At 35.1% G+C, this 24,047-nt stretch overlaps 3 protein-coding genes across 3 annotated transcripts; 1 reads left to right on the top strand and 2 right to left on the bottom strand.

Moving 5' to 3' along the window:
• Nucleotides 1–9,354: 9,354 nt before the first annotated feature.
• On the bottom strand, nt 9,355–16,853 carry LOC136823629 (box C/D snoRNA protein 1-like). The gene is made up of 10 exons (XM_067079806.1): nt 16,629–16,853; nt 16,322–16,390; nt 16,050–16,156; nt 15,052–15,140; nt 14,351–14,454; nt 12,669–12,734; nt 12,161–12,241; nt 10,996–11,082; nt 10,367–10,497; nt 9,355–9,643 (listed from the first exon to the last, which is right to left on the bottom strand). Exons 1-10 carry the CDS (start codon nt 16,820–16,822, stop codon nt 9,462–9,464), a joined length of 1,110 nt encoding a protein of 369 aa, XP_066935907.1. The 5' UTR covers nt 16,823–16,853; the 3' UTR covers nt 9,355–9,461.
• On the top strand, nt 11,621–12,152 carry LOC136823630 (histone H2B.2, sperm-like). Its single transcript, XM_067079807.1, has one exon. The coding sequence runs from the start codon at nt 11,671–11,673 to the stop codon at nt 12,064–12,066; it is 396 nt and encodes a 131-aa protein (XP_066935908.1). The 5' UTR covers nt 11,621–11,670; the 3' UTR covers nt 12,067–12,152.
• Nucleotides 16,854–17,121: 268 nt separating the features above from the next.
• On the bottom strand, nt 17,122–18,448 carry LOC136823643 (uncharacterized). The gene has a single exon (XM_067079822.1). It carries the CDS (start codon nt 18,214–18,216, stop codon nt 17,197–17,199), a length of 1,020 nt encoding a protein of 339 aa, XP_066935923.1. The 5' UTR covers nt 18,217–18,448; the 3' UTR covers nt 17,122–17,196.
• Between the last annotated feature and the right edge of the window lie 5,599 nt (nt 18,449–24,047).

Here is a 24,047-nt window from a genome sequence, read left to right as displayed (position 1 = left end):
TCTTCGTTTTGCTCTTATGAATATGTTCAATATGACGGAGCTTCCGGACAAGAGCTTAGATTTTATGTTTGCAACATATGCTATTCATGTTAAACACCAAAACGATTTAACAACTCTTTTTCGACATTTTGCAGCCAAATTGAAAAAAGGAGGGTCATTCCGGTTTATTTTAAATACAGTAAAAGCAAAAGACGGTGTAGCTCTACCGGATGAAATTGAACAAGATCGTGGGATACCTATCACTCTGCATAAGACATCAAAAACTCCCTTCAATCTGGTTGATTTCTGTTGTACCGAGGAAGAGATTACACAGGCTTTGAATAATGCTGGTTTTAAATGCTTGATGGTGGAAGGTCTGGATACTTCAGAAAAAATGAATGGTGATTTTAAGCTAAGGAACGATGTCTTATTGGTTGAATTAATCGTGGACGCAATTCGTCAATAATAAAATTATTACTAGACTTTTAATTAATGAATTAATCGTGGAGGCAATTCGTCAATAATAAAATTATTACTAGACTTTTAATTTTCCAAAAACAGATTTTTTAACGAAAAGTTCTCTTTTGAAAGTTTTGATGTAAATACTCCTGTCCCAGTGACCCGATGAAAATTTCTCAGCCATTGGAGATGAAATGGATGAGCTAAAAGTCGACGGGAATGGGAAATTTCTTGTTTTTAATGGATAGGAATTTTGAATTATCTTGTGTTTTATTTTATTAGTGTTTTTCCCAATCATATGAGGGTGGATATGCATACAAACAAAATCTAGGTTTTTCAGCTTCATTCAGGGATCAAAAAGACTTCGGTGTTGCTCTGGATTTGGAATGTGGTGCTAGAGGAAAAATAGACGACAGAATCAATAAAGTAAGAGCCCGAAAGGCTAGAAGCGAATCTCCTAGGTAGGATTTGAAGCCGCTAAATCCTACCTAAGTTGCTCAGCTTAGCGCGGATCGCCTGGTTTTTACGCAAATGCCAGATTGAAAGTAAAATTTACCGTTAGATTTTGAAAAAAGTATCACTCGAAAACAAAGAAATCGCTAAATTCAAAACGTCGTCAAAAATGCGACGCATATTTTCAGGGTATTTTATCACCGCGGATAATCAGAAAAGTTGTTTTTTTCCTTTTTTCATTTCTTTGGTATAATTAGATTTTTTTCTAGACATTACAATTAATATCCTCGGAATAATTTATAGGTAATAAGTACTTTTTTAATGGCGCAAACAAATTTGACACTTTTTGGAGCGATATTTTCGGCTGCCAGAATTTCGATTGAGAACCAAACATTTTTCTACGCTGAAAAGATAGATCTTGAATAGATAGATCTAGCGAACCCAAAAGTTGGTGGGTCAGATTTTTTTATAATTTCTTTCAATTTAATAGTTTTTTCTGATTTCCATAGGAAATTTAGAAAGAAATGTAGATGTTAGTACTAGTAATAACATGGTTTGGAGGGTGATTTGAGATTAAGAACCCCGAGGTTCATTGAAAACATCTAAACGAGGGGTTATTAATCCAAAATCACCCGAGAATACCATGTTATTCTGCGTTGATTATATGGTCGAAAAGAATTTAAGAACACTCAATCGTTTCTTCCATTTTTATTTTTTGCATTTTGGTTTTTCTGTTTTTTCTGTTCGCTATTTTTTTTTCGAAAATTATAAAAAACATTGTGATTGACACTCTTATTTTGATTGGCTTAAAAGTTTAGAACGCTATTTTGTTAACCAATCAAACCCGGGGGGTACTAGGGCAGAATGGGTTACGGGGATGCGCCGCTGGTCTGGGTACCTTTTTTTTTACCTCTACCAGTCCCAGGTAGGGTCGCAAAAACACCAAAATAGAAAAATCAATCCCTCGCAGGGTGCCTTTTTTGGAAAATTTGGGGGAAAAGTAGAAAATTTTGAGAAAATTTTGGAGTTTTATCCCATTCAGAATCACTTTTTTCGCAAAAACGAGTCCCACGTAGGGTCAATTTTTCGGATCTCAGCGGAGCACCCTCGTCGGTCGGCAAGGGTAGTACCCCCGGGCAATCAAAACGCTCTAAAGATATCGTAGGGCGATTAAAAAAGTAGGGCTTTTACAGATTCATTGCCCTACCAGTCCCTTTCAAATCTAAGCTAAGTGTAATCAACCATATAATTAAGGTCTTATATTAGAGACACATAATCATAGTCACAAGAAAAAAACACTATTTCGGAAACGAACAATAACGCTATTATATTTCGGCGAGCGAACTTAAAAATTCGGATCCAGAAGTCAGCACCAAAACAAACAAATTGGCGGCTATTTTTCCAAGCAAAAGTGTTTGGAAGTTTAATCTTACCCTTCTTTATAGCCCTTGTTTGATGGGGGATATTACAGATATGCCTTGGAAAACTATAAAATTATGTGCATCAGATATCAAGGCTTTGTATCATCTAAATTCTGACTTGATTTTTACAAGGAATCCTATGAAATTGACAATTTTATGCCCAAGGTGCAAAAATCCTAGACTGAATTTTGACATTTTCGGGACCCTTTGAGAGATTTTTTCTAAATATTTGGATGATTTTCAAAATATTCGGAAAATTGTGACCCTTTGAGAGAGGAATTTTAGATTTTAGTGATTTTGGGACCCTTGAAGAGACTGACCTATGAATTTGTACCCCTTTGAGGGACTTTTGAGGTCTTAAAAAGGGTGCCCTCATGGCTCGCACATACTCATCACCTGTTTTGCCTAGGTGCCCTCCCCCCCACGGGGTTGCACTACAACATTTTTGGACGGGTGTTAAAAAGTTGGAAACTCTACAATCGGTGACATAACATATTGGCAATTTTGGTTATTTTACCGTTTTTCGAAAATTGAAGTTCGAGCGAGAATGTCAATTTCGGGTCTTCAACTTCATTTTATCTAATATTTCGATTTGAAAATATCAGTTTTCTTCTAGGATTTCCAAGTAAAAAATAATAGAATGTTTCAAAAAAGTTATAAATGAATTTAGTAAATTTATAAATTATCATATAGTTAAAGAATAAAAATTGGTTAAAGATGAGACTTGTTACAAAAAATTACTTAAATTATATTTAGAAAAAAGAAGTTCCCTGTCCGCTGAGTGGGAGTGTTTGTGTCATAGATTGTCTTGGCTGCACAGTGAACATTTGTGCAGTTGCCGTTATTTTGTAATAAAGCCTATCGGAAACAAAGGGATGTTTACAGGCTTTGTTCCAATTCGAGCCATATCTCGGCGAGAGAATTTTCAAATTGTCGTTACCGTTAGAAAGTCTGTGACAGTAAAAGCATCTTAACATTTTGCTTTATATCAGAGAAATTTTACATGATTCGATTCCTAGAAATATGAGGAACGGTAAAAAAATCGCAATTACTTAAAATTTTTATCATTTCTAAATTTGATAAAAACAATTAAAACTTTTCTATTTTGTGAAGTCTACCTGCCTTTGCCCGAATAACCTTATGACAATATGTCACTTTTTTAACAACTACTGTATACAAAAGAAATGTTATTAAAGTCATTAAAGTCGTTGAGGATTTGCAAAGGAACCCTTCTTTTGTTTTTGTAGAATTCTGAATTGCCATATTTGGAATGTGTTTTATTGTCTGTTAATTATTGTAGAAAGTTACGGCAATGAAACATAGTGCTCAATCAAAATTGGTTAGCAAATTTGCACGCAAACCAACTTGCCGAGATAAGCCGCGAATTGAAAGAGTCCCTCTCGACATCCTTTTTTTCAAAATTTAGCGGGACGGTACAGTCAACAGTGCACTGTATCTATTTTAGAAAGATATGCAAAAACATGCTAAAAACAACTGTGACCACAATCACATAAAAAGTGTATCTCAGATAATTAACCATCACCAATTTATTAACCTGATAACAGATGTTCATAATTTTCTTACGCGCACGGTAAACCTCTAAAGGCGCTTGAAAATTATACATCTGAGGAAAATAGTCCTCCCGTGGAAAATTCTACAACAAGAATCTTGTTGTGCGCCGGAAAAATAAAAACTGATACGGCGTCCCATTCATAAACACAATCGCGCAATTTTGTTGTCATTCCCAGTCCTTTTAGACGAACGCGGTCCTTACGATTTCGAGATTGCATATTCGTCAGATTGTTTGTTTTCACACATCCCTTTAGAGCTTCAGCGTGGTGTGCAGAAAACATTCATAATCTGATCTCAGGTTACAATTTATCTGATGCTCCTCGTTGTGAGTTCGTGAAATCCTTGATCAACTTTTGATCATATTTTTCACAGCACTTGCTGATTTGATCTGCCAATTTTTTGCAAATTTCGGCAAAGTTGTTGAAAAAGTCCCACATAGGTTCCATTTTTCGAACCTCAGCAGGTGCCAGTTGCTAAAGTATTGTTCACTCCAGGAGAGTCATTCAATAATCATCCAACATTCGTTGTACTTTTATCATTCATATCCCTCTTAATCATTTCATAATCTTTTTAACCATATTTGTTTTTACAGAGCCTCAAAGTGAAAAGGGTGGCAAGAGCCAGCAACAAAGAGGAAGTCCTGTACAACAAAAGAGCACAAAAGGGTTCTCCAGCTAACAGCAGGCCAAAGAAAAGAGCTCGAGTAGACACTGTGTCACAGACCCGGTGGACCCCCCCAACCCGGTGGAAAAATAGGCCAAAAAATCGTCCCCGGTGAAAAAAATACCCTGCGATTTCAACCCCACTGGGAAATTGGTCTATGATTTTATCCCCATTGGAAATTAAATGAAAAAAATTACACTCCAAAACCATCCCCACTGGAAATTTTGAGCTGGAAACAATAGATTTTCTATCCCCATTGGGATTTCAATAGAAATTTTTATCCCCACCGAGAGAAAAATTTCCACCGGGGCACTAAGACAGGGGTGTGAGTAGATAAAGGTTTGTATGTTTCACTTCTCGCTCATTTTAATCAGAAGTTTTGTCTTTGATTGTGTAGATCAGGTATCTCCTATTTAAACACCACCTTTTATTTTCACTTTTAATACACCCCTGTGTCACAGACCCAGTGGACCCCCCAGACCCGGTGGAAAAATAGGCCAAAAAATCGTCCCCGGTGGAAAAAATACCCTGCGATTTCAACCCCACTGGGAAATTGCTCTAAGATTTTATCCCCATTGAAAATTGAATGGAAAAAGTTGCACTCCAAAACCATCCCACTGGAATTTTTGAGCTGGAAACAATAGATTTTCTATCCCCATTGGGATTTCGATAGAAATTTTCATCCCCACTGAGGAAAAAGGTTACACCGGGGCACTGAGACAGGGGTGTTTTAATGGATGTTTTCTCTTAAAACTAATCCCTAAAAATATTCTAAAGAGAGTAAAATGAGCAATCAGCTAAAATTTTCTAAGGATGAAACTGTTCTTTTGCCAAACTGCCTTTCCGAATTGCCAAACTGCCTTTCCGAATTGCCAAACTGCCTTTCCGGATTGCCAAACTGCCTTTCCGGATTGCCAAACTGCCTTTCCGAATTGCCGTTTTGACTTTTGACACTGATCTGACGCCATACACAACGTTGTTTCAACGTCCATCTAACGTTCAATGGACGTTAGGTGAACGTTAAAACAACCACGGGAAAAACTAAAAAAAAATCACCCCAAATTATACCGTGATTTTTGATTTACCCCCGTGTAATTTCTCTAATGGTACGTTTTAAAAAAATATCTCGCCTGAACCTTTTTCCACGAGAAATTTCGAGAAATTCAAGGTATATCTCAAATAATTAACCTGTTCATTTTAAAAAGATACTGCATCAAATTCAAGTACTAAAAAGCCTGTAAAAAATCATTAATTCACTGTAAAAAAGATCTATTTTATTTTTACACGGTGGAAAAAACTCAGCAATTTTTTAATTTGCCAGAGGTGGTCAACTCGAAAATTTCGCCTTTCAATTTTTAGCATCTTGCTAAACTTTTGGTCAAATTTAAGCTCTGTTTTGGAAAAAATTTTGGCTCGCGTCAAAGCATGACCATGGTTGTGTTTTTTGTTCTTTTTTTGTCAAAAATTTTGTTCAATGTCATTATACTGTAATTGGCTTTACTCAATCCATCTCGATGAGCAATGTCGCAATTTTTTCTTGCTCGCTTCGCTCGCATTTCCTAAATGTTTCCAAAATGACCTGATTTTTAACTTCAATTTTTGGTATACGAATGCAACCAAAAAATAGGCGCCAGAATAAGCATACAAGGCGCCTTAAGCTAAAATTCTACTTTTGCCTGCCCATCCTTGATCTACCCACCACGCTACTGTTTGGTAAACGTCATAGGGCTCATAGAGACTTTGGATGGTGACAAACCCAACCTTTATCGTCCACACATACCCAGCACCCATATTTGCCTAAGTACCCCCTCCGGGAGATAAGTACCTGAAAAATTGGGAAAAATTGATCGGTATCGGTATTTGAACGAAAAATTTATCGGTATATCTGTAATTGAGAGAAAAAGTGATCGGTATATCGGTATTACGAAGGCCCGTACGCCCGCCTTGTAGGTTTGTTCGAGTTTAAACCATTTGTGAAAAGGTACTTGATAAGACAAAGACAAAGTTTTGAACTCTTTCTGTGCCAAATCTTGATAATATCACCTTTTAGTAAAAACCAAAAGTAAATTCTTAGAAAATGCAAAAAGATGCAAAAATTTTGGGTGTTCTCGTTAAAAACGTGAAAAGGGGGGATAGTAAATTGCAGCATTACACGGTAAGTTCTTAACATTTTGGCCATCGAAGCGGTAGATTTTTTTTCCGCCAACGCACGCAGACCTAAATTAGCGGCCGAAGACCTGAATTAAAAACTGGAGACTTGATGCAGCGGTCGAATATTTTTTAACGGCCGAAGACATGAAGAAAATGAATTGTGGAAATTTGTTATTAATCTTTTTTATGAATTCAATCAAGATTTTTATATGATTTTTCAATGGGAAATAGTATTGAAAACAAATGATTTTAAACTAAAAAGAATGAAAATTAAAACTAAAAAGAATGAAAATTAATGCCAATAACTCGTCTCGAACTACCCATCTTTCGTCTTCGATACCACTGCACGAACCACTGGACCATCGCAACTGATGCCTTGACGAGTGGTTCAAGCTACTTTAACTGACCCTAACTTATCTATCAGGTATTCGGCCGGTGATTTGCTAAATCAGGTCTTCGGCCGTTAAATCAGGTCTTCGGCCGTTGATTCAGGTCTTCGGCCGTTAAATCAGGTCTTCGGCTGTTGATTCAGGTCTTCGGCCGTTAAATCAGGTCTTCGGCCGTTAAATCAGGTCTTCGTCCGTTGACGGAAAAAAATCCGCATCGAAGCCTTATGTTCTTATTTAGTTTTTTATTATAAAAAAAAACGTGTAGCTGCAAAAAATAAAGATATTCCAGAGTGGAACTATCAAAAGAAATGATGAATGACGTTGTTAATTTATCTCAAAATCAGAAAAGGTGTTTTTTTTGTCGAATTTTGTTTCGAAAAATTCTAAGTTGACTGATCCTAATAATTTTGCACGAATTTTGTTTTAGTGTGAAAATGAAAGGGTGACTAGAGCCTGTCTCAATATAATTTTGTTTTTGTGTGAAAATAAAGGGTGGACTAAAGTCTTTTTTCAAGAGGTACGCGAAAATCAAAAAATTAAAGGTGCGCAAAAATCAATGGGATCATGTAAGTCTCGGGGGTTAAGGATGCCATGCCTTCTTTCTTAAAAGCGCTCGAAAAAATTAGCGGTGAGATCAGAGGGGTGATTAATTCAAAGAAAAACTAATGAGTAATTTAAACGATATAATTACAATGAAAAACTTGCAGCTGCAAAATGTCAAGAAAATTAATGTTAAAACCTCTGTATTTCAATTTGATATCGCTTCCTTTGAGATGAAGTATTTCACACCTTCGCATGTTATTAAAGAATATCCGGCAGGTTATCGACAAAAATTAAATGACGGTCACGATAATAATCAAGGTAATGAATGGTCAGCGATGATTTTTCTGCTTCGCAATACAGTACATTAAAAGCGAGCACATTGAAAGTCGAATCTGTGTTGATCAAACCCGAGTAAAATTGAATTTCATTCGAGAAAAGGCCAGTGTGAAAAATGGCCAGAGTTCAAATAATTTTGCAATATTCAATTTTTCTCTATTTCGTTTTTAGATAACAGATATAAAATGTGGAGTACAACACAAGAATTGAAGAAGAAAGGCTTCAGGTCCGTAGTGACGTTCAAAGAAAGCAAACACTATCTAGAAAAGATGGAGAAATCAACTTTGTTCAAACTACTTAAGAAAGCTTGGGAGACAGATAGAGGATTGCGCAATTCCATTCGGAATGAGGCTAACGAGTTGAAGAAGGATGAGACATGGATCAAAGCACCTTCCCAGAAAGTGATGTTGAACAAACGCTGGCGTGTTTCCAAACCAGGTCGAGGTTTCTTGTGGTTTCCAACAAATAACATTATTCTTGGAGCTTTCGAATTTCTACATTATTTTTCTATACCAATGACACATGGATGGGACAGCGAGCCTATGATGCTATCCGCAACTCGACTCGATGGTCCGATCGAGTACACAGAGAAACATTACGTCACTTTCGAACAAACTGTGAGCGGAAAAGAAGAACGGCTTCGGATTGAAGCAGTCTTGGAGAGATTCGATAAGAGCTCAGAAGATGAAACGAGAGAACAAATAAGAAAGGAATCACATTTTGCGTACCATGAGAAACTCATTTGGAGACCACCGAACGTTTTAAGATTAAACCCACCAAACAATCTCAACATCGTGCAGGATTCAGAAGATGAAAACGATCTGTAACCTCAGAACATTCAGCCACACCAGAATTTTGATTATATCAATAAACAAGAGTGGCGCAAACCTGAATTAGCTTTCTCACTTATATTATGAAACTTTGTAATACATAATATATAAATTTTCAAGAATCTTTAGACTGAAAAATGCAAATTACAGAAAAATTCATTATTCATACAAGACACGGTCGAAATTGAGAGTCCTGGAAATGTGTGAAACCGTTTTCAATCAATCAAGGTCCACTAAGTTGATATTCTTGGGATATCCCTCTTTTTGGTTTTCAGGCGAAATTCAAAGCTGTTTTAAAGACTTTCAATGTCATAACCAAGAACTGAGAAAAATTTAAGAAAGTCTAAATAACCTTAGTTTTTCCTATTTGATTGCAAGTCGTTGTCATTTTTTCTCACTATTTCAAAGAGCCCGGTTCGGCCGGATAAAAAAGTCGGCAGAGTTCAAAATTTTTTTCTGGCATGCACGTTCACGAGCACTATCGAGCGAAATAATCAAATTAAAAAAAAAAGAGGTCGTGTTAAGGGTAAAAACGAAATAACATTTTCTCGTTAGAAATTCATTTTTGGAACTCTTCAGTTTAAACTCTTATTTACCATATTAATTACCATCAAGTAAAAAAAATAAACCAACAATTACAATAACAATGACTCACGACGTTATTGTCACGTGACATCAAGTCTACGTTGCTTAGCAACAGGTCTTGTGACGTCATCGTCTGATTCGTCGTCACTGTGTTTTTCTTGTTTGATGATAGTGTTGTTGAAAGGATTCATATTGTGCCGTAGTTGTTGTTGTTGTGTTTTCTCTTCAATTACTTCTTCCTCGTCGCTATCACTCGCTGGAACTGAATTGAAAGTTGACGTACTGATTAAATTTTTTAGTCGAGGATCACATTTTTATCCTAATGTGCCTGTGAGACACAATAAAAATGTTCATGACGGTTCATGATGAAATTGGCAAAAAATCAAGAATATGCTAGGAATATCGCGACGTTTTCATCATGGATTTGGCAACTGAACCTAAGAATACAACTTTCCCGTAATTCAAACTTCTCAGAAATGGCCCGGGATAATGTGCACTCCACCGATGTGTATAAAATTGTTTGGGAGGTAAATGAACGCCTGCGAGGGGTTAGGGAAAGTGGGTTTTCAGCTTCTAACTTTTGATAGCGATCTTCTTTTGGCAAAAGATTTTCAGGGTGGTATAATATCATGAATAGATTGAACATACTAAAATTTGAGGGGATTTTGTTCGACAGAACTTAAGAAAAGCTCAAAAAACCAACTTTCCCTAAGGAAACGCAGGCAAAAACAGGTTTGTTTACCTCCAGAGACCAAACGGCGGAGAGCATCAAACTAATGCGCGCGCATTAGTTTTACGAATTACGGGAAAGGTGTATTCCACTTTTAGAGCATTTTAACCTGTAGATTGACAATTATCTTACAGAAATGCCATTTTATGCTTTAGCGTTTAGTTGTGTGTTAAATCTAGGTTAGATCATAACGTTAAGAATGATCTTCCCTAAAAAAGTAAGAATACTATCCAAGATAAAAAACGTGTTTTATACCTTGCAGGTAGGGTTCTTCACGAAACTGTTGGACGTTTTCTGCGAGGACGAGATAGAAGACAGGATACTCCAGTATGGATTTACTCTGCAGACCATCTTTGATTGTTCCTTCAATATTCATCTCGGCGAAGCTAAACAATACAACATGGAAATACATTAAGATTCTAGTTCTGACTGAACTTTATTTTCTGATGATTTTGAATGTAATAGCGCCCAAGTCCAGTGAAGTAGACTACAGTAGGGGAGTCCGTAATTATCAAAATTTCCACTTTTGTTTTCGAAAGTTATATGAAAACACCGAAACGCTGCGAAACGATAAATTATATTTCAAAAACAACATTAGAATTTAAAAAACTATCATAAAAACACATAATACATCCCAACTTTGAAAGAAAATGGTCACTTAGCTATTAATTATTCTCTCGTGTTTTTCTCCTAAAAAGGGACTGGATCTAGTGGTATGGATTTGCTGTGTGCACAAGCAAAACCCAAAAATAAAGTTCACCATATTACGACGGGCCACTTTTATAAGCGCCACCAAGTCTATCAAAAAGCCCCCGGGCTAGTTTACACTTACTGTCTCTGAATCATGTACGATACAATTACAGATAAGAACATAAAATATTTACCGTAAATTTTCGGAGCCAGGGTCGATTTCTTGTTTGAAAAAGACTTTTAGTGCTTTATTCTTGAAGTGTATCATGTGCTTCAAATACCTGAATGTATGCAAGTAAAAAGAAAGTTCTATCTAAAAATGAGCATCAAAAACACAATCCAAAATTACTGGTTGGTGATTGAAAACCATTTTACATTTAGACAAATGTTCGATGTATATTGCAACCATCGAAAGAAAAAACGAAATACAGTTGTCGAAAAAAACCAGGTCATAAACGGTGTGAAAAAAAAACTGTTTTATTGATTTTTAATGTAAGTTCTTATTTGCTCACCATAACGTGTACGTACGTACGGTTAGTACGGTGGCCATTTCCTAACTTTGTTTACAAAACATTCGAATGCTTGAAAATGGGATGCCTACTTATTAGCGGACGTAAAAGTAAGCATCTTTTTTAAATTTAGAATTCGAATGTTTTGAGTAAATCGAACGTCAAGTTATCCATTTTCGAGAATTGCGGACGTGAAAGGAGTCTTTTCGAACGTTCGAATATGTCATTTCGAACGTTTGTTTATCCTTTTTCTTTCATATAAATTAAGGGTAAAGTTCAGAAACTGATATCATAAATTAGTGGTATCATCGACTTCGACTCGTAATCAAAGTTAGATCAACGTTCATCAACTAATCAACAATGGCAGGAAGTCCAAGAAAAGCTGGTTCAAGAGCTGCAAGCCCGAAGAAAGCTGCAAAGGGTGGTAAACGAGGACGCAAACCTGGATCTAAAACCAACAAACGAAGAAGCAAAAGACGTGAGTCTTACACCATGTACATCTACAAGGTTTTGAAACAAGTTCACCCTGATGTTGGAATCTCAAGCAAATCCATGAGCATCATGAACTCTTTCGTCAACGACATCTTCGAACGATTGGCTGGTCAAGCATCAAGACTTTGCATTCAAAACAAGAGAAGCACGATGGGTTCTCGTGAAGTTCAAACATCAGTTCGTCTCTTGCTTCCAGGAGAGTTGGCTAAACATGCTGTCTCAGAAGGAACAAAAGCTGTCACGAAATACACCAGCAGCAAATAGATGCGCCTTGGAGAAAAAACGGTCTTTTTTAAGACCACAAACCTCTTAAAAAGCAATTTATACTTGTGTTACTGTACTTCCCCAGAAATCTTACTTTTCTTTGTTGACATCAAGTCCTTGTTCTTCACCGATATATTTCGATAAAAGTTCTTTGAATGTCAGCGTCTCTGCTTGCCTAAAATAAAACAATATCAAATCGATTTTTAGGAATGACATTCGATCACATGGAAAGGGACGGGTTGCTAGTGTTTCGTTATTGGTTACTTTATCTAAGAAGACTTAAAGACTCGCTTTTTGACATACATGTTTTTTTTAAGCATACAAAAATCCAAAAGCTGGCTCGGAAATGCTTAGACCGAGAGATTTACAAAGCTGAATTAAATTTTTGCCATATATGAGCCTAGATATGCTTATATAAGCACACCAATGCTTATTAAAAGAAACATGTAGGTGTAATAATAGCTTTCTTTTGAAATATACTCCGTCCTTTATATTCGTATATTGCTCATCCCACAACCTCTACAGTCAAGGAGCAAATCACAAATGTGATAAAACATAATTAAAGAGTCCAATGTTCTATCTAGTAGGCTCTGGGTACTCACTTTGTCAATATTGGTTCTTTGATACCATCGAAAATCAATTTCATCGTCCAGAACAAGGTCTGTTCTCTAGAAAGAAAAAAAACCTCTTGACAAAAATAATTTTTGCTCCATAGATATTACATTTCTTCAGGTATTATCGTAGACTCAACGCTTTTCTGAAACAAAAGTTCGGGAATTTGTTTGCCGTTAATAACACATGAAACATAGTGTGCACCCCCCCCAGAATAGTGGGGGGGCTTTTGCTGATTTGGGTCGAAATTTTTCAGGTGGGATTTGGGGTTTTCCAGGTTTTAGGTGGGAGAAACAAGTTAAGGTGGGAGTTAATTTCTTTAGGTGGGACTTTGGGTGTTTTGGAAAAAGTAAAATTAGATAGATAGAGCTGCTTTTATTTTGCATAAGCTGCAGAGAGCCTTAATATATCTGCTTTTTAAATGTATATAATAGACATATTAATATATCATATGTAATATATTGCATCTTCATATTACGGTAAAGAAATTTTGTTTTGTTCCTCGAATTAGTATATTTTTTTGTTTTTAGCTGGGATCTGGGAGTCTGGGCTGAAGGTGGGAATTTTAGGATAAGGTGGGACCTGAATTTTCAGGTGGGACCTGGAACCCCCTTGCACACTATGTGAAAGGAAAAAAGACAGTGGAAAGAAATGGCTTAGTACCAAGTTTATGTATGTGTGTTATTCTACGACGGAGACGGTAAGGTTCTAATTTGTCTACAGCCTAACTGACTGAGGACGACAGTAAATCAGCTCTTTTACCGTCCTCAATTTTGCGGGTCAGAACAGCGGGTTTTTCCAAATCGCTTCAGCCATTCTACCGACCTCAAAATTGCAAATACATAAACTCGCTTATAAGGAAAATGTTGAGGGGGGAGGGTTAATCCCAGACCCAGCTCAAAATTTTTACACTCAATACACGGGTTTCGAATTAAATTTTTGCTTAGCTTTAGCTTTGATCCCATGTAAATTTGCACGAAAAATATCAAGTAAACAGAACGAAAATTGGCCGTGTATCAAGCAATTTTAGCTCATTTTTCCATTTTGACAGACTTTATGGGTCATTATGAAAACAAAAAACATTAAAATAAAAAAAATAAAAAGTCAATCGTTTAATCATATTTCTTTTATTGAATTTAAAATAGAAAAACATCTTTTGAATGAACACCTGGCTTTCAAAAGAGAAGAAAGGAAATCTATCAACCTTTTATAAGGCATTTCCCCTTATCGCTCCTTTTATTTACTTGATTTTTTCTCTCGCGCCAGATTTAATTCGAAACCCGTGTATTAAAATCACACTCAAAATACAGAGATTCTCTTTTCGGGTAGACGAACTGTCAAAACAGGGAAAATACAACTTGCTCTTCATCGTTTCGCATCGGGGTAAAAAACCCCTTTCTTGCAAAAATTACCTTTATTGAAAGGAAGTTGGTTTATTTTACTTTTCTTAAGTTCTGTTCGAACAGAATCCTTTCAAATTTTAACCCGTTTACCTCCCCTACAGTTCTTTATACAATGGAAGAGCATGTCTTTTCCAGGGATTTTTCTGGGAAGTTCGAATTTCTAAAAAAAATGGGAAAAGTGTCCCGACAGGTCCCGAGGTCATCGTGTTTTACCCCAACCCTTTTTCCCGACTTTTGTCCTCTATAATTTCAGCTAGTAATGAACATACTTGATATTATAATAACTCCTATTTTCTTTCCAACGCTTCATGCCTTTTGCCATTCGGTACAGATTCACTCCACTTTTACTTGCGTTCCTCGTTAATATCTGTTCCTGAAAACCACAAAACAATGTTGTAAAAAAGGGTTCAGTTGATTCTGAGGGTATCATTTACAGATCACAATGCAAAAGAATAGATGTACACGCTTTTCTTTAAATAAGAACATCCAAAATTTTTTAAGCCTTTGGATGTTCTTAACTTTTTGACTTTTAAGCCTAAAAATATTCTTAACATATTCTTTTCACCGTTTTGGGAGTATTTTTGTCTATTTTTCTAAGAAATCGGGTGTTTTAGAGTCCGCAAAGGCTTACACGCTTTTTCTTTTATAAGAATAACTTCTATAAGAATATCAGGGTGAGATTTCGGGTTTAAAACAATAGGCCTATTGTTTAGAACAATAGAAAAATAAGAATAATGCTCACCCTCAACCAAAGTACACTATTCTTATAAAAAAAAAAGCGTGTATTATAGGGGTAAATTTCCAAAAAATGTTATATCCTCAGCCCCCTAGCCTTGTCTAACGATTTTTGTCTCGAAATTTAGCAATGTAGAAAAGTTGTTCGAAAGAAACATGGCTTGATTGGCATTCAAACTAAATTATTTTCTTTCCCATCACTTGCTGGAATACAAATTGTTAAAAAAAAGCAAACCTTCTTCTGTGGTTTCAATGTAGGTCGCACTTTGTAATCTCGTTTTGCATTATCGCTCAACCTTCCTGCTTCTTCCAAAAATCTGTAATCTAATAAAAAAGAAAGAGCAGCTTAGTCTTCTCTACTTGCTTATTACTGTATCATTTGTGCAAGGAGGCATTCCTTAGGACCTATGAATTCGTAATATCTCAGGAAATTAAATCCTAATTTACTGCTACACCGGCATAAATTTTGTGAGCTGAAAACTGAGGTTATGGCGAATTGTAACGGAGCAGTGAGTGTGAAAATGAACGATTTTTTATTTCAAAATAAATGGTTGATAACATTATATATTCTGAGCAAAAAGTGCACTACAAAAAGTTTTTTTACTCAAACCTGCTCAAACATACAAGGAAAATTTTAAACATAATACTGACATAGTGTGCAAGAGGGTTCCAGGTCCCACCTAAAAATTCAGGTCCCACCTAGCCCTAAAACTCTCACCCTCAATCCAGACTCTCGGATCCCAGCTAAAAATGCTATCCCCACAAAAAAATATACTATTTCGAGAATCGAAACAAAAATTCTTGCAGTATAATAATAAAAAGGAGAAAAGTTTAGTACCTATAGTAAAAGAATAATTTATAGAATATAAAATTTAGAAAAAATTATAATTGAATTGGAAATGAGAAAAAACTAACATTAACTTTTACCAAAGCACCAAAAATCCCACCTAATAAAAAATAATCCCCACCCTAACTTGTTTCTCCCACCTAATTTCTAAATCCCACCTTTTTCGACCCAAAACACCAAACCCCCCCCCCCACTATTCTGGTACACACTATGTACTGGTACTGGTACTGCAACCAACGATTTCCATAATTCTTTATGCTGGGATAAACTCTAACATGGATTAGTAGGTGAGAAATACAGTACAAGCCTTGTGTACTTCAGCATGTCTAAATAAAAAGCTACAAGATGCGTTTAAAATTATTTCTATAAGATTTGGCTGAGCTTACCGTTGAGTAAATGAAAATTATTGAATTGTGATTTGGCAACAAAAGCTGTTTTGTCTCTTCGACCAATACATCCGGTCATTTTTTTATGTTTTTCAACACACGAAAGGCTGAAAGAAGAATGATGTAGGCTTTGATTTATTCTCCTTTTTCTCATGACATCATTAAATAAAAGTTTTATTCAAGTTCCTTGGTGGCATTAAGTACAAAAATAATTTACTTGAATTGAAATAGAATAAAAGATTTTAGAATAATATAATGACTTGAATTCTTACCAGCAAGTTTTTATTTTGCATCCTGGGCATGTGTATTTGCAAAGTTCCTCCAAACAAATTTCACATTTCCTATAAACAATTCATAAGAAGGATATTTCACAAGCTTTTCTGGCATAAGTATCTCTTTCCAGATACACTGTACAGTAACAGGAGCGATCCTATTTTCAATGACATTATCTAGGAGCAGAAAAACTGGGGAGAAATATATACACTGGAATATAATACTGGATATAAAACAAATTGTTCTTAAAAATAAAACCAAAATGCTTTGTAAGGAGTCAAAAAAGTCTTTATAAATAAAACAAACCTTAATCTACGGTCAATGATGGTTTTGGAGGAACAGGGTGGCGATTCCCTGATTGGACTATTCATCGTCACATCCTCACCATCAAGGTTATGAACTTCAATCGTCTTTTCAATCACTTTCTGACTGTATATCGGTTGTTGACCAGTCAAATCTACATTGTCCAGAAGCGTTTGTGTTTTTTCTGTACTTGACATATTTTTGTAGTTTTTTTCTGCAGTATTTAAAATGAACAAAAGAATTGAAATTTTGAAAATTTAAAGCAAAATCCAAGAAAACTTTAGTAATTATTAGAAGGTTGAAAGAAGAAGGATGTAGGAGTAGACAAAATTAAACATGCTAAAAGAGTTTATCATTAGAAACAAAAAAAGACTGTAGTACCTTCTTTCAGTATCTTAACATTTCCAAATACGGTATCCTGTGCTGAACTGAACAGACGGGCCTTCAAACTTTCTCAAATAACAAAAAGGATGTCCAAGAAATGGGGAAAAGTAACTTTTAAGGTTTCAATTTATTTATTGTAAGATTGAGTATAAAAAAATTAGTAAAATAAAAGCAACATCCATAACCCCTATTTATTACGAAATCTTCTATTTTTACTAAACCTCCTCTTTTTTCTTGCAGATGGATCTTTTTTCCCAATAAAAATCTCTTTCATTTCTTCTTTTGCTTTTTTGGAGTAAATAGCTTTTTCCCATTCTTTTCTGTACAACTTGAAGATTTTCATAGTTGCTTTGGCATCAATAACACTGCTGTGTTCTCCTGATTGGATCTCTTCGTGGAGAATTTTAGCAACAAGTTTCCGTAGAGCAGGTCGCTTTGTTTGCATTAGTTTATGAAAAGGTTTATATTTTGAAGTATCTCTGATTTGTCTTTTTGAATGACCTAACATCAAACATTTCAGATCATTATGCAACGCATGTCCAACTAAAATACGGTCCTTTAAAATATCTGAAACTTCTTTTTGTACTAGCTCATAACTAGGAGCATCCTTCACATCAGAAGGTCGAATACCACTCACATGTGTTCTATAATCGACCACTTTTTCTGCTGGTTTCACAAATTTATCATAAATGCATTCACAATTACTATTGACAAGAGAAACTCTTGCTAACGCATTTTCCTCACCATTAAGACCAACACCCACCATCTCACAATCAAGTGCTACATATTTTGTCATTTTCTCTGGGTCATCAACCACAGTCTCATCTTTCAAATGCGAGGTAGAGGATATTGAGACATTTTCCACTGTAGAATCTTTCTTAGATGTTGTTTCTTTGTTCAACTTGACACCACACTCTTGCTCAAGTAGCAGTGGATCTACATCATCAAGCCACGCTGCATCATTTGTTTCCTTTTGTGGTTCTTTCTTTGAAAATGACTTTCTCGGTCTTTTTTTAACAACTTTTTTATCAATATTCTTTTGCTCAGCCAAAAACTTTTTCCAATTGGAATCAGGCAATTGAACTTTAGAAGTTTGATTGATCTTGTCCTTTGTTTTGATTACCTTCCCATTTTTGACACCCTTTCCTTTTCCTCTTTTATCTTTATTTACATTCTTTTTCTTGGTTTCTTTTTTAGCCTCTTTCATTGTTATGTCATGAGAAGCCTTATTATATCAACTGATCTGATAAAAGCAAGGGCAATAAACAATGAATTTCTACATTCTACAGTAAAGTCGCAACAATACCGTGAGTGGTCCTAAATCCGACAGCCCTGCCTAAATCCGACCCCCCAAATAACAGCTATGAAAGAAATCTATGTTTACAAACATTCCCTCTCCAAGTTGAACAATAAACTATATTGCAAGAACTCTTGAAACAAAACATCTATAACAAGATGACTAATTTGTCAAGATGTCAATTAATGTGACAAAAAAAGTGGGAGTTGTAAAAATAATTAACTCTATTATTCTGAATCAGTTGCTCGTGTTTAAAACGTTAACAATTTTGTAATAAAAAATTATGTTTTGTATAAGAAGCAATTAATGTTTTGGTTCAATTGGTGCAGTTTATCAAATCTCTCAGTTTAGTTGACACTTTGGTATATTCATTGCGTCACAGCAAAAAGTTTGTTATTATTTTAGTTTGTATCTTTGAAAGACCCCATCGGATTTAGGCAGGGCTGTCGGATTTAAGACCACTCACAGTATTTTTCTTACAAATTCCACAACATAAGTTAATTATATTATAAACCTAGTATTATTAACAATAATACCTTAATTTGACATTAATTAAACAAAGGTTTGAATTGTAAGGAATACTGTTTTGAATATTTAGATGGCGAATGATGAGGACCTGGACCAGGGGGGTCAGTACTAAAGTCTCAGACATATATAAATTGTTTTGCCTTTTGGAACAATGCGTGTTGTTCCGCGCCAAAAACCTCGATGAGTGCGCACCCTATGTAGTGGTTAGCAATAATGAAATATCTCTGAACTCGCTAATATATAGAGGCTCACCCAGCGGTAAATGTAATCACATGAGGTGCGCACGGCCGAGTGGCGGAATACTACACCCCAACAAAACGGCTCTGGCGCTAAAAGGATACAGGAAAAGTGTGTAATCTGTTATCGGAAGTAATTTCCTGATTTACATTCCAAATTTGGCTTTGAAAAAAAGCTAATATACGGTGGCGGAACAGCACAAACTTGTCGAACAAAATTGGTTTATCGAACTGATCGAACCGAAACCCATTGATCGAACTTAAACAAATACTACTCACAATCTTTTAAAAAATCTTAGAGTTCAATTAAATTTTTTTTCGGGTAACTTGCACCAGTGGCTCTAACATGCATAGCCCTAACACCGATCCATGTGCGTTTGGTTTGGGAACGCGAAAAACGAACTCGAACTACCCATGTCTAAGCTTTTCAATATATCTCAAGAACTAACAGATTTTTTGAAATTCTGTAAAAAGGTCCAAGTTCCTGTGAATAGTTTTAATATGTCTGTGAAAAAAACATAACCATCAGTCAAATACTCGTTCATCTATTTAAGATTGAAGACAAAAATTTGCGAAGAAAAATAAACCTTGAGCACAAAAAATGCTTTTTTAAGGTATGTGTTCACCTTTCTTGACACATTCTCTTTAATTGATCATATCTTTAGAACAACAAATTTTTATATATCAAAAGTATATATTTTCTGAAAGCCAATAATATTCTCTTTCTAGTGGTAAAAGTTTCAGCTGAATTTAAAAAACTGGGCAGGATATAATTAAAATCTTAAGAATTTTAACCTTACCTACTTCAAAGAAGTTAAAGTCACCCATAGCTTTTGAATTTTGAAATAATAATTTCTATACTATGTTCCCAATAGATTGAACTAAAAAAGTGTCTTGAGATTTTTTTTTGGGATTGACTCTAACTCTTTAAATCCTAAATTCTGTAAAAATATCGATAACAAAGTAAATTTAAATGTGATGTTTTCAGTTATCTGTAAATTGAGGAAAAAAAAATCGGTTAGAAATAAAATCCTAAGACACTTTTTAAGTTTGATCTTTTGGGAATCTCATAAAAAAAGAATGAAGTCGATATCTAAATGCTATGGGTGACTTTAACTTCGTTAACAGTAGTATGGTGTGGTAAAATTTCGTTTTTTTCTACATCAATTTGAAATTTTTAACGAAATGATTGCTGTTTATTTGAGTAATCAGTGAAATGTGTCAAAAATATTACTATTCAATAGAGGTGAGAATAAACATCAGCTGAATTCTCTCTTTTGTCTTTGTTGTTTCCGAAAGAGACAATTATTTGAGTAAATAATCCATCATAAGACAAACTTTGTTTTGATATTTAAATGGTTATAACTATGGATCAAAAAAAGATTTTAAGATCGCGATTTTACCAAAATGAAATCCAGTAACATTTCTTCCACTTTGACTGAAAAAAAATTTTTTGACAAAAAATTGGAAAAAAGGTGCAACATACCTTAAACACTTTTTTCCACCGAAAAACAAATAACTTTTATAGACTTACCTTCCCCAAACATTGAAGAAGCCTCTACTAATTAAAGTAAATGAGATAAGATAAGATAAAACCTTACAATCAACCAGAATTTACAACCTTTCATCGAAAGCAAAAGACGTGCTTTTCTCGCCGCTATCTTGTTTTAGAATGATAATTCCAGAGAATTCCATTCGGTTCCAGTTCCCACTGTCTTTGTTTCATACAATCAGATCGCGTGATTTCACTTTTACTTTCTCTAGTCCAATAAGACTGCGGGATTTGAGTCATGTGACATCTCTATTGAAAAAAGCGCGCAGACTAAAATAGAAATACAGGGGGTCACACTACTGGCTACAGGAACTGAAAAGTAGGGTAGGGCGTCAACAGTCATTTTTGGGGCAAAGTCAAAAAATTCAAGATGTAGTGTTTTTTTATGAAAATTTAACCTATTGTGAGGCATTCTGCGCAATTTTTAAGGTCAGAAGTTTAAAATTGGTCGAACCCCCCTGGGGGTACTGATTCGCACTACTGGCAAAAATTGGAAAAAATGGCATTTTCTGGCCTTTTCAGGCCTGTAAATATGTCAAAACTATTGCAAATCTTATTTTTTTCATTTGCTCTACTAAACTTTATGAAGAAACAACAAAATAATCATATTGGGTTGAAAATTGTGCCCATTGGAGCCCTAAACGAGCCGTTTTAAGCCAATTTTGGGAAGCAAAATGCTTTTTAAGGCCAATTTTGCAAGTTCATAAACTTTAAACTGATTAAATCACATGCCTGAAATTTTCAGAGATGGAAGTCTTCAATGAAGTCTTTAAGCAAAATGAATTTCAAGTTTTTCACTTTTTTCAAAATATCATAATGGCGTCTTCAAAAATCGCTTTTTAGCAAAACAAAATCATATTTATCAAAAAATAGCATTTTTTAAGGCAAGCTTCTACAAACTGAGTTTAAATGCTGACTGAAATTTTTTTTGTAGTGATAGTATTCTGGAGATACTCCAGGGAAATCAAAATCATATGGGTCTGGGATGCGTCTATGTCCGCCATTATGGAAATAAAATCCCTGCTAAGAGCCATTTTTCAGGCGAAAACCCAAATTTGAACTGGAAAAATCTCTAAAATGACAATAGACATGGGCCCGAATTTTCTTGCAGTGATAGTATTCTGGAAATACTGCAGGAAAATCAAAATCATCTGGGTTTGGGATTTGGGTATATCCACCATTTTAGAATTGAAATTCCTACTAAAACCCAATATTTCAAGCAAAAATCCCATTTTTGACTGGAAAAATCTTGAAAATGGCAATAAAGATGAACCTAAAATCTTTTTGCAATGATAGCCTTCTGGAAATACTCCAGGGAAATCAAAATCCTTTGGGTTTAGGATAAGGATATGTTCGCCATTATGGAATTGAAATATGTGCTAAAACTGGCTAAAATGCAACATTTCAAGCAAAAACCCCATTTTTGACTAAAAACTGCTCTGAAATGACAATAGACATGGACCCAAATTTCTCTGAAGTGATAGTATTCTGTGAATTCTCCTGGGAAAACAAAATCATTTGAGTCTGGGATTTGTTTACATCCACCATTGTGGAAATGAAATCTCTGTTAAAATGCTACATATTTCCATCCAATACGTCATAATTGACTAAATATTTTGTATGTTACATAAACAAAGAATATGAATTTACAATCCTTTAATTTAGAAATACTAGTTGAAACAAATTATAGCAACAATTCTATTCCACTCAACAATTCTTTATAGCCCACATACATTTCCATTCTCAAGACTTGTTCCGTCAAAAACAGATTGGATTTTGGCATGAAATATTATATACATTTTAAAACTGGCCTCAATTCAAAAATTGTTTTCCCAGAGACATCTTATACCTAAATAGTTTTTACCCCTGGAGTATTTACAGAACAATATCACTGCAAAAAGATTATGGGCCCAGATCTATTGCCATTCTAGAAAGTTTTTAGACAAAATTTGGGTTTTTGCTTGAGATTTTGCATATTAGCCAGTTTTAGCAGGAATTTCATTTCCACAATGGTGGATGTAAACAAATCCCAGACTCAAATGATTTTGATTTCCCTGGAGTATTTCCAGAAGGCTATCACTGCAAAAAGATTTTAGGTTCATATTTATTGCCATTTTCAAGATTTTTCCAGTCAAAAATGGGATTTTTGCTTGAAATATTGCGTTTTAGCAGGAATTTCTATTCCAAAATGGTGGATATACCCAAATCCCAAACCCAGATGATTTTGATTTTCCTGCAGTATTTCCAGAATACTATCACTGCAAGAAAATTCGAGCCCATGTCTATTGTCATTTTTGAGATTTTTCCAGTTCAAATTTGGGTTTTCGGCTGAAAAATGGCTCTTAGCAGGGATTTTATTTCCATAATGGCGGACATAGACGCATCCCAGACCCATATGATTTTGATTTCCCTGGAGTATCTCCAGAATATTATCACTGCATAAAAAATTTCAGTCAGCATTTAAACTCAGTTTGTAGAAGCTTGCCTTAAAAAATGCTATTTTTTGATAAATATGATTTTTTTTGCCAAAAAGCGATTTTTGAAGACGCCATTATGATATTTTGAAAAAAGTGAAAAAATTGAAATTCATTTCGCTTTTTAAAGACTTCATTGAAGACTTCCATCTCTGAAAATTTCAGGCATGTGATTTAATCAGTTTAAAGTTTATGAACTTGCAAAATTGGCCTTAAAAAGCATTTTGCTACCCAAAATTGGCTTAAAACGGCTCGTTTAGGGCTCCAATGGGCACAATTTTCAACCCAATATGATTATTTTGTTGTTTCTTCATAAAGTTTAGTAGAGCAAATGAAAAAAATAAGATTTGCAATAGTTTTGACATATTTACAGGCCTGAAAAGGCCAGAAAATGCCATTTTTTCCAATTTTTGCCTGTAGTGCAAATCAGTACCCCCAGGGGGGTTCGGCCAATTTTGGACTTCTGACCTTAAAAATTGCGCAGAATGCCTCACAATAGGTTAAATTTTCATAAAAAAACACTACATCTTGAATTATTTGACTTTGACATTTGACGCCCCACCCTACGTGAAAGCAAGCAATTAAGGCCAATATTTTTGGTTTTTCTGATATATAAAATGCAAATATGCATGATACAGTAATTATGCATGGCTCTATCATTGTTTTTATGGCTGGACTACATAATTATTCAACAGGACGTCCTCTTTGAAAAAAGGTCTATGCCGAAACACAGCCAGAAACAGTCTGGGAAATCCTCTCAATTGCACGCTTATGTTCCGAGGACGTAAGCGCGTAATTGCATGGTTATAATTTACGCCCGCTCCCGCCCCGGTTGAAATTGCTTAGGGATTTCAAGGGGTTCAGAGAATTCTCTAATTCGGGCGAAGGCATGGTTTAACGGGCAATCCATTTTTACGGAATCTTCTTCTACAATAAATTTTGAGTAAAACT

Source organism: Clytia hemisphaerica, unplaced genomic scaffold (assembly GCF_902728285.1).
Source record: "Clytia hemisphaerica strain Z4C2 unplaced genomic scaffold, Clytia hemisphaerica genome assembly, whole genome shotgun sequence".
Lineage (NCBI taxonomy): Eukaryota > Metazoa > Cnidaria > Hydrozoa > Leptothecata > Clytiidae > Clytia > Clytia hemisphaerica.
The sequence above is the reverse complement of the archived record's forward strand: the minus strand, read 5'-3'. Positions and strand labels throughout refer to the sequence as shown.

Coding starts and splice junctions, on each gene's coding strand:
- LOC136823643 (XM_067079822.1), bottom strand. CDS start 18,216: ATGAAAGAGGCTAAAAAAGAAACCAAGAAAAAGAATGTAAATAAAGAT.
- LOC136823629 (XM_067079806.1), bottom strand. CDS start 16,822: ATGTCAAGTACAGAAAAAACACAAACGCTTCTGGACAATGTAGATTTG. Junction 15,141..16,049: donor TAATTTTCATTTACTCAACG/GTAAGCTCAGCC, acceptor CTTTTTTATTAG/ATTACAGATTTTTGGAAGAA. Junction 11,083..12,160: donor CTTGATGTCAACAAAGAAAA/GTAAGATTTCTG, acceptor GCATACATTCAG/GTATTTGAAGCACATGATAC.
- LOC136823630 (XM_067079807.1), top strand. CDS start 11,671: ATGGCAGGAAGTCCAAGAAAAGCTGGTTCAAGAGCTGCAAGCCCGAAG.